At 42.7% G+C, this 15,598-nt stretch overlaps 2 protein-coding genes across 2 annotated transcripts; both read right to left on the reverse strand.

Moving 5' to 3' along the window:
* Positions 1–377: 377 nt before the first annotated feature.
* Positions 378–4,283, reverse strand: LOC143262192 (uncharacterized). The gene is made up of 6 exons (XM_076528058.1): positions 4,275–4,283; positions 3,421–4,210; positions 2,909–3,370; positions 2,218–2,859; positions 1,777–1,959; positions 378–1,696 (listed from the first exon to the last, which is right to left on the reverse strand). Exons 1-6 carry the CDS (start codon positions 4,281–4,283, stop codon positions 378–380), a joined length of 3,405 nt encoding a protein of 1,134 aa, XP_076384173.1.
* Positions 4,284–4,594: 311 nt separating this feature from the next.
* Positions 4,595–5,317, reverse strand: LOC143262193 (uncharacterized). The gene is made up of 2 exons (XM_076528059.1): positions 5,124–5,317; positions 4,595–5,081 (listed from the first exon to the last, which is right to left on the reverse strand). Exons 1-2 carry the CDS (start codon positions 5,315–5,317, stop codon positions 4,595–4,597), a joined length of 681 nt encoding a protein of 226 aa, XP_076384174.1.
* Positions 5,318–15,598: the final 10,281 nt, after the last annotated feature.

Raw genomic sequence — 15,598 nt, forward strand, 5'->3', positions numbered from 1 at the left:
TCTCGGGGCCGTAGATTAGGCCCCGTAGGCCCTCGAGTGACCTGACAGATTGTCTGGTGTTGATCCGTCCAGGACCGAACATGCCGCCCCCTTGAACGGCTCTGTTCAACATTCGTTAACAAAACGCGTTACACCTTCAGATCCGCAGCGCTTATAACTAGACTAAATTACTAATTTAACTTAGAACACATTAATAACGCATCGCAATGATTGCTTACATAAATATGCCTTAAATACAATGCTTAAGCTACTTGAGTTGGTAAAGGACACAGTTTCTTTACACTTCTTTTGTACAGTCCATTCGCGGTTTTAATGGTCGCTACCCTTACAACACCGTCATGTCCCGGATGGATCTCCATGATCCGCCCCAACGGCCATCACATCGCTGGTAGCGTTTCGTGTCGAAGGAGTACCAGCATGTCCACCTTGATCGCATCGGAGGCTCCAATCTTCCATTTGTTACGAATACTTAATTCGTTTAAGTACTCTTTATGCCAGCGCGTCCAAAAGTGTTGTTTAATACGCTGTATATGTTGCCACAGAGATAACCTATTCGTCGCAATAGTCGTGAAATCATGTTCAGGCAGACTAGTAAATGACTCACCGATTAGGAAGTGAGCAGGTGTTAACGATTGCTGATCGTTTGGATCGGACGAAAGGGGTGTTAGGGGACGAGAATTGAGGGTGCCTTCAATTTGAACTACGTACGTGTTTAGTTGTTCATACGTCAACAAAGTGTCTCCAACGGTTCTTATTAGATGGTGCTTGAAACTCTTCACAGCAGCTTCCCATAAACCACCAAAATGGGGTGACCTGGGTGGTGAACAGTGCCATACTATTCCTTCGTTAGCTAGATGTCGCGCAACTTGATCATCGTGATCCCTTGATCTTACTAACGTCAATAGCTCTGCGATCTCGTTTTTTGCACCAATAAAATTTCTAGCATTGTCGGAGTAGATATTTTTAGATCTGCCTCGTCTTGAAAAAAGTCTATTTAATGCTGCGAGGAAGGCTTCTGTGGTCAAATCACTAACTAATTCTAAATGTACAGACTTTGTCACGAAACAAATAAACACTGCTACATACACCTTGAGGCGTTTTTGGTTCCGAAATCGTTTCTCTTTCATAAATAATAGACCGCAATAGTCTACGCCGGTGTTCTCAAACGGTCGAGTCGCTACGAGCCGATCGCGGGGAAGGTTGCCCATCAGGTAGTCAGGCGGACCTGTCGGTTTAGCCTTGAAGCATCGCACACATTTGCGAATTATGTGGTGTGTCATATTTTTGCCATCAACTGGCCAGTACCGCTGCCTGACCGCATTTAGTGCCCCTTGTATGCCAGAAAGCAAGGTTTGTTGGTGTTCGAACTGAATTATCAGTGTGGTGACTGGATGCGATTTGGGTAGTATTATGGGATACCTTTGCGCATACTTGATGTCGGCGTTTCTCAACCGACCACCTACACGAATTATACCCTTATCATCGAGGAAAGGGTTTAAATTAATTAATTTGTTACGTTTATCGAGGGGCCCTTTTGCTTTCAACTGTTCGAATTCCGAATGAAAAGTCTGAGCTTGCGTTCGTTTTATAATCCTCTCGAGCGCTATGCGTAATTCTATTACGGAGAGACTACCCTTATGATTACCCTTGTTTAATTCTAACTCTTTAAACCTCAAGCAATAAGCCACACAACTCTCTGTAATTTGGAAAAAGATGAAATTCTAGAGAATATGTCTTCCCTTTCTAGTACTAATTTACTAAACAAGGAAACATTACTCCGTTTTTCCGGAATCTCTATGGTAGGCAATGACATATTGGGCCAGGTATCTTCGTCCCGAACCAACCACTCAGGGCCATAAAGCCAGGCTAAATTGTGAATAAATTTGTCGGTCATTTGCCCTCGAGAAATGTAATCCGCAGGGTTGTCCTTTGTGGGTACATGTGACCAATTCATAGATTCTGTGAATTTTTATATCTCGACTACACGATTTGCAATAAAGGTTTTTAATTTGTGTGGCGACGATCTTATCCACCATAATGTTATAATTGAATCGCTCCAAAATCTAACCTTGTTCAATTTGACCTTTATATTTGAGACTGTTGCTCGATATAATTTGACCAATAGTACGGCAGCACATAATTCTAACCTAGGTAGTGAAACTGTGTTCAACGGTGCTACTCGTGACTTAGCGCAGATCAATCTAGAAATTATGCTACCATTGCTATCTGTGGACCTAAAATATATACAAGCTCCATAGCCGCGTTCGCTAGCATCTGCAAACCCATGAAGTTGTATGCAGGTTGGTTGTGTGACTAAAACCTTTCGAGGAATGTGAATATTGTTAAGGCTGGGTAACTGCTGTAAGTAATTTGTCCAAGCAGTGTATATGCTTTGTGGCACCGATTCGTCCCAATCTAGCTTAATTTTCCAAAGTTCCTGCATTAGAAATTTGGCTAAACTAATTACCGGTCCTAATAACCCTAATGGATCGAACAATTTCGCGATTTGTGATAGCATGGTTCTCTTCGTAATAGGCTGCGACGTTGCACCAATATTGACAGTATACGAAATTATGTCAAGTCTCGCATTCGAACAGACACCTAAAGTCTTTTTTGTTTCCGATGCGTTAAAGTGCACAGTCTCGTCCCTACTTTGTTCGTTGCAGGCTTGAAGTAGAGTTTCCTCATTGGAGGTCCATTGTCTAAGATTAAAACCGCCTAATCTAAGCAATACTATTAACTCGTCTCTAAGCTGAGCTGCTTGTGAGACAGTATTTGCTCCAGTTATCAAGTCGTCCACGTAAAAGTCGTGTTTCAGAGCATCCGCTGCCAAGGGTAAAGCTTGACCTTCGTCCTCGGCTAATTGTGTCAGAGATCTAACCGCGAGAAACGGTGCTGGGTGCCGTACCATAAGTCACGGTATCTAATTGATAAGTTTGGACGGTATCATCCTTAGAATTGCGCCAAAGAATCTTCTCGAACTTTGCATTAGTTGCGTGAATTCGAACTTGTCTAAATATTTTCTCTATATCTGCCGTTAACACATAATTGTGTGTTCGAAATCTAGTGATTAATTGGAAAATGTCATCTTGTATTGTAGGTCCTACTAGCAGTGTATCATTGAGGGATATTCCACTAGAGGATTTAGCTGACGCATCAAATACGACCCGTAGCTTTGTTGTACTGCTAGTGGTTTTTAGCACAGCGTGATGGGGTAAATAAAATCCTTCATCTACGCGATATTGTTTCACGAGCGACATGTGTTCTAACTGCAGATATTCATTGATGAATTCTTTGTATTGTTGGTTTAATTCAGGCTGACTCTCTAAGTGATTTTCAAGAGTATAAAATCGTTTCAATGCCATTTTACCTGAAGTTCCTAATTGAGATAGGGTCTAGGAAGTCTAACTACGTACCGACCTTGCTCATCGCGATACGTATTCTCCTGAAAGTGTTGCTCGCATGCCTTCTCTTCGACGGAAAAATGCTTTTCACTTGGACATTCCTTTATCTTCCAAAAATTTGCAACCTGATCATTGAGATCGTGGTTGGCCAGATGACACTTAGCGCTCCTAAATGAGTTGTGCTGACAATTGGTTTCTCCCGAGATTAGCCAGCCTAATCGCGTCTTTTGTAATACGCACCTCCCATTAGGTAGCCTGATTTGTCCTACACATAATAACTTGTAGAAGAGGTATTCTCCTAGCAGAGCTTCAATAGCTGCTGGTTTATTGAATTCCGGTATAATGGGTATACCTGACCGATCTACGTGGCGAGAGGGTAGACGACCCGTTATTGACGGTAATACTAAAAACGTTACGTTTTCCGAGAAGCTGGCTATTCTAGATTTAATAGTGCTTTTTGCGCAATATCTAATACTATTACTAGTATTCCCGAGTCCCGTAACTGGCATATTGATCGCGTGCAAATTTAAACCTAAAGTATTTGCGAGTTTTTCTGTGATAAAATTCGATTGAGAACCGGGATCGAGTAGTACGCGGCAATGATGTTCCCTGTTGTTCTTATCCAGAATCACAATTCGTGCTGTGGATAACAGAATTTCTGCATTTTCCTGAGAAAACAACGTCACCGCACCTGACGATCCTTGTTCGGCCTCTTTGGGAGTGCTTGCAGAGTCTACCTGACACGCGTTGGCCTCGTCGAAATGCAACAAGGTATTATGTCTTTCGTCGCATCGACCACAACTACTCTACATACATAGGGACTCTATGATCTGGACGGAAACAATTTAAACAGAGTTTAGCCCGTTTTACCTCCTGCATTCTGGCTCGGGCATCTAATTGTAGAAACTGTTCGCAAGACTGTATAAAATGTCTTTGTTTGCACATTGGACAATTAAAAGAGTCCTTAGCACTAAGCAAGGATTTACGTGCGTCTTGCTTAGTTTTTACGAAGCGTTTATCTCTAGCAGCGGATGATTTAACACTAGCGAGACTTACAGGCTCAAAAAAAAATTACAAATGAACTTAAATAGGTCGTTTATGGTAGGACTGTCGTTCCCAATAAACCGTCCCCAATGAATGCGCGTAGTTCTATCTAATTTCGCGGTAATTATGAATATCATCATTTCGTGTCAGTCGACCGGTTCTTTAAGCGATCTTAACGCGTTGATGTTCATCTCCGCGCAGTCCGCCAAACCACGTAAAGCCGATGGGCAATTCCGATCGATCTCGGGTAGGTCATGTAGAGCCCGAATGTGTGAATGAATAATTTTACGTGGATTATTAAATCGCTTCTGCAAGAGGCTCCATGCTACCCCATAATTTTCCTCCGTTGCGTTCAATGCCTCAATCACTGTTAACGCATCACCGCGTAAGTAAGATTTTAACAAATGGAATTTATGTACGGCGGGTATAGATTCGTTTTCATGCACCAAATTGAGAAACATGTCGTGGAAACTATTCCACTCCATGTAGCTTCCATCAAATGGTTTAATTTGAATTTTTGGCAACAGAGACGGTACCTTGACTAGCGATGACGCGGGTATAGAATTTAACGAGACTGTACTCTCCGAAAGGGATGGTAATTTATGTTTCATATCCTTAATATAATCGCTACACCTATAATAAACCTTTTACACCTCATCGCGTGTGTTTTCGTGCTCTGGGTTGTCTTCCAGAGTTTCAATTTCCAATTGAATGTTGCAAAAGCTTGTAAATAGCTGCTCTAATTTTTCTTCGCGCTTCTCAAGTTTTTCAAGATCCCAATCTTCCGAATTTAAAGAATTGGAGAATCTTGTCAATTGCGCCTTGAACGATGTACGCTGCCTTACAAGCTTTTTTACCTCCTCCGACATTGTTTTGACGTAATTGAAGGCAGGTAAGGGACAGAAGGAAATGGATGGTGGGTATATGGCCTATCTGAGCTGATTCACGCTTAGCCGCTATTGATGAGCAGAAGGAAATACGGGCTGCTGACACGCGTGCCTTCGCCGTTCCCTTCGTTGACGATCCGAATGACCTGGGCTTGTTGTACCGCAAAAGTCGCCTCGCCACCAAATAGGGTAGTTAGGAACCGTTGTTTCGTAGTCCTGGTCCCTTGGGCAGGTGGTCGTTACGAGTCGTAGGTGGTTCGCCTGTTAATTCTCTGCAGCAGGCCGTCCAAATAATTGTTACAGATATATTAGGGTGTCCCATAAGTTCCTTCCGCGCCGCGCTACGAATGACTTTAACTGGCTGTGTTTATATAAACACGAAGGCTTATCTCTTGGCTGTTTAGGGTATCGGTTGCAGTCGTTCGTTGGTGACAAAGTTCCTTATCAATTTTTTTCTGCGCCGTTCGATATGGATAGCCAAAATAAGCATTTGCGGCATGTTATGCTTTATTGCTTTAAAAAAAGTGATAGGGCAAAGGACACTGCAAACGAGATTTGTACCGTTTACAGTGATGGTTCTACGACTATTAGGACAGTCCGCAATTGATTTGAGAGATTTAAAGCTGGCAATTTTGATTTGAAAGACGAAGACCACAGCGGCCGACCAACAACGACGGATGCGGACCTTGTCAAAGATATGCTCGCTGAAAATTCGCGATATAGTGTGTGCGAGATAGCGAATGCCACTAACATACCCAGGACAACGGTACATAAGCATTTAATCAAGATGAGATATGTGAATCGATGCGAAGCTCCACACCGTCGATAGGTGTTGACACCAGCCTTATGAACCGCGTCTCTACGTGCGATTTGCTTCTCCAACGACATGGAAGAAATCCTTTCCTAAAGAGACTTGTCACTGGAGACGAGACTTGGATTTTATACCAAAATGTGCATCGAAAACGAACTTGGTCAAAAGGAAATAGTCCCTCAATTGTTGCGAAGTAAGGACTTCATACGAAGAAAGTTCTTTCGTGCGTTTGGTGGGACTGGAAAGTCGTAGTCTACCACGAGCTCCTTTCTCAAGGTGAAACGATCAATTCGGCTAAATATTGTAATCAACTCGATGAATTGAAAGCCACCATAGCAGAAAAACGGCCAGAATTGGCGAACCGACGCGGCGTCGTTTTTCATCGCGACAACGCAAAACCGCGTGTTGCGTTGTTCGTAAGACAAAAATTATTGCAGTTCGATTGGAACGTTCTACCTCATCCTCCGTACTCTCCAGACATTGCTCCATCCCGATTATTACTTGTCCTTCTCGTTAAAAAATTCTCTCCATGAAAAACGGTTTAAATTCGTAAGCGAAATAAAAACGCACCTTGAACAATATTTTGCAAATAAGCCTCAACAATTTTGGAAAGAGGGCATAATGAGGCTTCCTGAGAGATGGAAGAAGGTTATAGAACAGAACGGTTCATATATATCATAATAAATCCATCTTAAACAAAAAATATCGTGTATTCATTTCGCATCAAAAAAAGGGAAGAAACTTATGGGACACCCTAATATAACTCTCTTACAGTTTTCTGTAGCCGGGGAGAAGTCCGTTGCGATTGTCTCCCTTTGCAGCTAACAGATGAGTCGAGAAGATGTCACACAACAAGATGTTGGACACTTCTTCCAAGGGTGTATCCGGCTCGAAGGACCAAATGTTAGGGCCGTACGAATATATCGCACGGTGCGCAGATTGAAAGTTGCTCCTTCAGATGCTGCACCTCCAACGGTAACTTAATGGCGGTGGAGTTGATTTGTAAAAAAGCTCAAACTGTGTCGTAATGCAAAGCAACACAGTTTATTTAAAGAAGTCCCAGGTCTACAGTTGTGTGAGAGTGCTTGACACGTCTCTCGTGAGAGTTACCGAAAGACTCCTGGTCTCGACAAGTTTTGTTTTGCAGGTTGACTTGCTCGGGGTGGAGTCAATTTTGTTCGGCCCATTTTTGAAGCCTGATTGGCTTCACCTCCAACCTGCCCCCACTTCCGAAGACGTTGGTCTAGGGCCTTGAGAAAAGGGCAAGTCGACGGAAGGACCACCTTGGGTCTCCGGCTAAAGTGCAGTAAAATAAAACTATTTCCTTATTTTTTACTTTACCGGTACTAAAGTAAACGGTATAACGGTATATTATACCGTTATATAACGGTATAAGTAAACGGTATATAACGGTATAAGTAAACGGTATATATAAATATATCGAGTGACCTGACAGATTGTCTGGTGTTGATCCGTCCAGGACGGAACACAGTCTATGGTCTGAAAGATAGAAACTTCTACATGAAAACCAAACTGGGTTTAGAAGTCACAGATCTGCAATGGACAACTTCAATATCCTATTGATGGAAGGAAAAGAAGAAGGTCCTTACAACAACATTGATCACAAAATACTTACAGACACATCGCGAAACAAAGGATGCCCCATAAAGATGCTGATTTGGATTAAGGAATAATTGAATAATGGGAAGGTGAAGATCCGGAGAAGATTTAGAGAAGAAATAGAAATTGAATGGAGGAAGGGAGTCCCGCAGGGAAGTATATAAATTCCTCTCCTTTTTCATCTCTATGTTACAGACCTGCCAGAAGAGTTTAAGGAAAGTCAAGTAAAAATATTATACATCAATATGCTGGCGATATCGCAATTATAGCAATAGTTAAAGTAAACCAGTTTATTAAAAAAAAAACAATCTTCAACTCAATATCGAAAAAATCAAAGTTATCAATTTTTCAAGATTCCCCGAATCACCAAAAGAAATAGGAATTAAGAAGAAGAAACAGGAATAAAACTCAAAACAGTGAATTCGGCAAGGTTCTTAGCTATAGAATTCGATAGCAATCTGTTGTTCAATGAACACATCTTAGCGGAGGTTGAAAAAAGAATAGGAATTATCAAATACCTGTATTAAGGAGGAAACAGAGTAGATCCCTTCTTGGTAATTCCAATTTATTCGGTTATGATCGCTTTTATTATGGAGTACGGTTCGCAGATATACCTGAGAACCCACAACTGCACAAACATAGAAAGAAAGACAGACAAGTTGAAAAGAGTTAACAAACAAGAAGCGTATGGAATCTCAAATTTAAGAAGCAGTATCTCGCTGAAAGATATTGGTGTAAAGAGACGGAAAGAAAGACGGAAGAAAACCTTGTGTGGAACACTGCAATTAGTACGGTCATAAAGAGAAGAATTATGACTGATAAAAGGATAAAGTCTAAGATAGTCATGATTAGAGAGGAAGCATTTCAAAAAATCTCTCAAAGAAGGAAAGAGATTAAGAAAATCGATTGGTTAAAAGAATAAAAAAGATAATAGGAGAAAACTTTTTTACAGGAGAGTTATAGTTCCAATAACCCGGATAGAAGATGACATAATCGAAAAATACAATATTGAAAAAAATAGGACAATTTTTACATGTTGATCAGGCCGATGTACGCTCGACTTTCAACCGCGAACGAAATCACGATGTTTTTCGGCAGAAAACGGCGAAAGGATCAGAAGACAGAAGGCACTGGAGATCCCCGTATCTCGCAGCAGAACGTCGATCACGCAGTAGATCGACGCCGACACGTCACGTGACCTTACTATGAAATAGCCAACCACTCTACGATCACGCAGTCAATCGTGGGATGAACTTACTGGGGTGAGACTTACTGCGGTGAACTGCTGCTGCCGCCGCACTAAAAATGGAGGAGCTCATTAAGGAGCAGGAGAACCATGGTTTTTGTGTAATAAAGAATGCGTCCTAACCATTGTTATTTGAAAGGATCAAAATATATAAAAGGAATCGGAACCACAGGAACGTGCGATTGTGGTTAGGACGTAGAATCCGTGGACCATGTATTGTGTTCTTGTTTCACCTACAACCTATACCGCAGTTAGCTGAGGGATAAGCTAGAGGGAGGAGTTGAGAAAAGATGGAGGAGATGTGTGGAAACTTTTGGGCATGAACAAAAATGAGATAAACAATGCAATTACCAGGTTTATAGAATATAAGTATGGAAGAATGAATGAGAGATGAATGGAAAGAAAAGATGCAATAGATAATAGGATAGGTAATACAAAATGTTATAATACAAGACTGAAGAAATGATTACTTTAGTGTATTACAGAAGCAATATAACATTATTGAAGTACATCCTTCCTAACAGGTTGGACGATCCAGCGTATACAATTTTTTTAAAACATGTTCTGCCAGAGCTTTTGGAAAACATTCCTTTGGAGATCCGGCAGAACATGTTTTATCAAATGGACGGTGCTCCGGCCCATTTCGCCACAGAAGTTAGCGCTCATCTAGCCGAAACTTTTTGAGACAGGTAGATCGACCTTGACGGACCTGTGCCGTGGCCTCCACGGTCACTCGATTTGAATCCATTGGATTTTTATTTTTGGGGAAATTTGAAGGTAATTTTAGCAATGAACATTTTCAAATTATTATTGCATATTTCTACCGTTTCTTTAGATTAATTTTGTCTCCTTCAAGGAAGCAGTAAATAGCATCGATGAGATAGTAATGAGAATGCATGCTGCTGTTGCAATGATAACTGCAGGAACATTGGAGAAAGTCCAACGACAAATTGTAAGCCGTGCTGAGTGGGGTTTACTGAGATTGGAGGGCGGCATTTCGAGCAGCGTTACCACTAACATTAATCGGCCCTTTTCAGGGCCACCAATTTTTAACGAAGGATTAAACGATTCAATAAAAAACACCCTACCCCTCCATAGGATACCTTACGATTTTGGGTCTTCGGTGTATGGAAAATCGGCGACGGGCACAGCGCCATATTAAATAAACAAGATATGCAGGGACATAAACTGCGGCCGACTCGCTGTCACCGACGGTACCCTGCGCTCTTAGAACATAATTAACGGCCGTTCGAGGAAACGATTATCCGCAAACGAGTCTCAGTGATATTTCGTAATATCCACAAGTGTTTCCGGATTATCGGTGATTAATTAAGTGATCAGTGTTTGGTGACAGTGCAGTGTAAGTGAATTTCGTAAATAACCATACCAGAGGTTCCTCCGACAGTATCTCTCGAATGTTGCGGTCATCGACCTAAGATCAGCTGTACATTGTACGAGGTCTGTGCCCTTCGACATCGTGAGCCACAATTCCAGCCAGCAAATGCATCCTCAACTAAATGGGTGAGTTACTTATTGATAATATTTTTCACATTTCTCTAAGAAACAAATCCTTTACGCGATTATTTATTATTAACTTAGCTTTGCAAATCATTCGTTGAATTTTGTTCGGACACGGAATTATTTAAATTAAAATATCATTTACGAACCTTGTTAATCTTCACTGTACACCTTGCATAAAAATTTTATATGGTACACGTGAGGTGTCATGCACACCAGAAAATTAAAACGGCTGTCACGGTTGACCTACGGGTCCGAAAAATTAGAAAATATTCTTCAGACATTCTGAAATAATGATGATAAGCGTTTTTCTTAAAATTATCACTGTGACGTGATAAAAAAAATATCGAAACTTTATGCTCCGTGACTTGTTCATTGATTCGAAAGCGGCACAGAATCCCCCTTCAGGTGTCAAATTCAGTGGTAGGAGCACGTGGCGCTCGATCTATCGAACACGTTATGGTTCGCGCCATCGCCTCTGATTGGTTAGTGTTTTTCGTTAATAACTTGTAAACAAAGCAGTAGATTGCATTTTCGCAAAGGAAAAAATTACTTCTAATGACCTCAGCTATCCCTCATTTTCGACTGTTAAAATAATTGTGGAACACCATGTATAGTAGTTTTAGAGCTAGAAGTTATGTTAAGTAGTAATAAGTAGTTGGTAAGATGCATCTGTAAATGATGCGACCCGATTTCTCAGCATGCTGTTCAGCACTGACCAATTAGAGAAAATTCGTAACGAACAGCTCCGGTGTAAAACGAGAGAAAAATAAGATGTAGACACTTTTGCTGGCGACTTAGTTGGGTAAAGCAACTCTCTCTGTATATCAAAATGAAGTATACGTGTACTGTTCAAGACTCCGGACTCATTTCACGAGCACATCAGACACGAAACCCCCGATATTGGTGACCGTGATATTCATTCGAGTTCGGAAGTTTTGTTTTTGAAGTGCACACAGTCCACATTAGTTATTCCTCCTCGATATAATGCAAATAACGCAACTCCCGCGAGTGTTTCAGTTCCGGAGATGAATCGTGTCGGCATTCGTGTTCCACCGTTTTGGCCGGAGCAACTAGACATTTGGTTCAACCAGATAGAGGCGCGGTTCGCACGAAGTGGCATCTCATGCGACACGACGAAATTTTTCTACATTATGTCGCAGTTAGAGCCAAAAATTGCGCTAGAGGTGCAAGATATATTCAACAATCCGCCGGATACTGACAAATACGGAATACTGAAGAAGGAGCTGATACGGCGTCTATCAGCATCACAGACTCAGCGGATCCGATAGCTATTAGAACAAGAGGAGATGAGAGATCGGACGCTATCGCAGTTCCTAAGACATATGCGAAATCTAGCAGAAGAAACAGTGGGGGACGATTTCCTGCGTACGCTGTGGTCCAGCCGCCTCCCCGAAGTGACCCGTGCGGTAATATCCGCACAAACAGCCAACCAGATATTTGAGAGCAGTCACGGGACACAAGTCGCCGCCATTTCATGAGATTCTGTGAACGAGGCGCTACTTAAACAATTAGAGAGCCTGGAATACAGGATCGCCGAATTGACGAGATCCCGTCCACGAGAGCGATCATGGAGCAGGCACCGACGCCCCGGATCAAGAAGCGGTAGCAAGAGCAGACGATAACTTTCCCCAACAGTAAGGGGGTACTGTTGGTACCATAAAAGATTCGACAGCAAGTCTACCAAATGCCGCGAACCTTACAACTACCAGAGCCAACCAGCGGGAAACGAACGAGATTGGCACTGAATTCGGTCATCAGTGACAACCCGACACCACGCCGCCTCTTCGCAGTGGACCAGGACACAAGGGAGAAATTCTTGGTCGACACGGGGTCGAGCTTTTGCGTATATCCTCGCACGCGGATAAAAGGACAACTTACGAAGACGAAATACGAAATGTTTGCGGCTAACGGGTCGACCATCAACACATACGATCTACAAACACTGTAGTTAAACCTCAGCCTTTTTCGAGCGTTCGATTGGAAGTTCATCATTTCGAACGTCACAAAGCCCATCATCGGCGTGGAATTCCTAATCCACTTCGATCTTCTGGTGGACCTACGATGTCGACGACTTTTGGACCAGAAGACGTCGCTGTCCGCTGCTGGTAGGGGAGTCAGCGAACACGCCGAATCGGTGAAAACCATCCCGGGAGACTCGCCCTATGACCAATTGCTGGCCGAGTATCCAGGCATTACGAGACTGATGGCGATTCCCCGAAAAGTAACGCATGATATAGTACATCATATTAGTAGTACATCTGGCTCTCCGGTCTTTTGCAAATTGCGTCGTTTATCGTCGGAATTATTTAAGGTCGCCAAAGCAGAATTCGAGGATCTATTGAATCTCGGTCACATCCGTCCTTCTAAGAGCCAGTGGGCTTCAGCCCTGGATATGATGGCTAAGAAGTATAACGGATGGAGACCCTACTCAATGGAGACCTTACTCAATGCCCACACAGTCTCTGACCGTTACCCGATTCCACATATCGAGGATTTTTCGAGGATGTTATCCCGGAAGACAATTTTTTTGACAATCGATTTGGTACGAGCGTACCACTAAATTCCAGTCCACCCGGACGACATCTCGAGAAATTCTGCGCTGACGTTCCAGCGGTTTATGGATACCGTGATAAGGGGACTCGATTTCTGCTACAAGTATCTCGACGACATTTTAGTGGCGTCGAGTAGTGAGACGAAGCACAAAAATCACCTACCCGCGCTTTTCTCACGCCTTAAGAGTATAGCATGATAGTCAATTCGAACACGTGCGTGTTCGCGAAATCGTAGGTAGGCCCCCTTCGCAGGTAGTCAATAGGTTTACGCGTTGGCTCACACCTAAGGACAACTGCTTACCAGCCCGCAGCGAACGGTTTTGTGGAAATTCTCAACCAACATTTTAAGATCGCGATAAAGTGTCGCGCCAACGACCGGTGGATCGATGTGTTACCTGCCGTTCTTTTAGACATCGGTGCCGCGTACCGTGATAACCTTAAGTCACCTGCTGCCGAATTGGTATACGGCGAAAGCCAGCAGAAGTGATTCCCGAAGAGCCGAGCCGGGAATTCGATCCGGCAGAATAAATACGCAAGCTCCACGAACATTTTAGGGAGATACGACTGATGAATGGCTCACGTCACGGACAAAGGAGGATATTTGTATTTAAAGATTTAAAGTCAACATCGCACGTTTTCGTTAGAGCAGACGCGATGCGGACATCTCTCCAGAATCCTTACGACGGTCCATTACCAGTCGTATCTCGAAATTTAAAACATTCGTAGTGCGGGTTCGAGGCAAAGAAACTACCATCTCAATCGACAGGCTCAAACCCGCCTACACACTAGAAAACGGGACAGAAGGGCACGAAAAGAGAGCATCGAATGACGAGCATAGCTCGCATACACCAGCAACTTGAACGCAGAAATCCGTTCGAACTCGTTCAGATAGGCGATTACAGTTCCCCGATCGATTAGATAACAGTCGCGTAAATACCTTATAAATAGTTAGGATAAGATACCTGTATATAGTAGTTTTAGAGCTAGAAGTAAATTAATTTAACTAGGATAAGTAGAATTAGGTAACTATGGCGGCTACCTCCAGACCCACCAATAGATGGCCCCTCTTCCCGCAAGTAATCGATCCACCTAAATTTCTATATATACAGACTTCGTCTATAATAGCCTTACTGATGAGTCCTCTAGCGGGTCCCATACGAAACGTCTTCCCTCTCGTTTCGTCAGCTCCGTCACGTCAGCCACCGCCAAAGTAACATTTGCTCTGGTAAGGAGGTAATGTAGGCATCCGGTCGCACGCAGAAGAGAAGAAGCCATTTTTGCGTTGATATTTTCCAGACCTTAGCGTCGCGTGTGTAGTAGAGTTTTCCTTTCCGAGTCCTCAGTAGCAAGCAGAGACCGTCGTAAATTAAAAGGGACTACATAACAATTAATTCAGATGGATATATCAGCCTTTCGCCAAGTGGGTCCGGCGCAGGTGGTCCGAATGAAAGTCCCACGGCATCCCCGCCGATCACCTTGCCGTATACACAAGCAAGCACGCTAAGGGTGTAAGGAATAAGGCGGTGTTACGGAAAAACGAACGGCGCTAATTGGAAAAAAAACCATAGCGCGGGTTAGCCAATCAGGGTTGTTTGGGATTTTACCAGGACAAACACGGAGATGAAAATTCGACGAGCGTCTTTTAAGTGCGATCCGTCGGGAGATAACGATCGCAACGAGTTTAACGCTGTATACAGAGTGTCCCAAAAATGTCTCGCAATACGGAAATGTGGGGTAGCTGAGGTCATTCTAAGCAACTTTTTCCTTTGCGAAAATGCAATCTGCGGCTTTGTTTACGAGTCATTAATGAAAAACACTGACCAATGAGAGGCAATGGCGCGAACCACAACGTGGTCGATCGATCGAATGCCATGTGCTCCTACCACTGAGTTTGACAGCTGAAGGGGGAAGCCGCATTCAAATCAATGAACAAGTCACGGAGCATGAAATTTCGTTATCTTTTTTCACCACGTGGCTGTAGTAATTTTAAGAAAAACGGTGTTCATCCTTATTTCAGAATGTCTGAAGAATAATTACTAATTTTTCGGACCCGAAATAATATGTAGTTTAACCGTGACAGCCATTTTAATTTTCTGGTGTGCATGACACCTCATGTGTACCATATGAAATTTTTATGCAAGGTGAAGATTAACAAAGTTCGTAAATGTTAATTTATTAAATTTTAATTTAAATAATTCCGTGTCCGAACACGATTTAACGAGCGATTCGCAAAGCTAATTTAATAAATAATAATCGTGTTAAAGGACGTGCGAGATTTGTTTGATAGAGAAATATGAACAATATTGTCAATAAGAAACTCACCCATTTAGTTGTAAATCCACTACATGGTAGGAAATGTGTGTTGGAGGATGATGCATTGACCTCGTACAATGTATGATGAACTGCACAGCTGATCTGTATCCGACGGCGACGAACAGAAGGATGTTTCCAGGCAGGCTATTCCAACGGCCACTTTTACTACATTGTCACTA

Source organism: Megalopta genalis, unplaced genomic scaffold (genome assembly GCF_051020955.1).
Source record: "Megalopta genalis isolate 19385.01 unplaced genomic scaffold, iyMegGena1_principal scaffold0095, whole genome shotgun sequence".
In the NCBI taxonomy this organism is placed as follows: domain Eukaryota; kingdom Metazoa; phylum Arthropoda; class Insecta; order Hymenoptera; family Halictidae; genus Megalopta; species Megalopta genalis.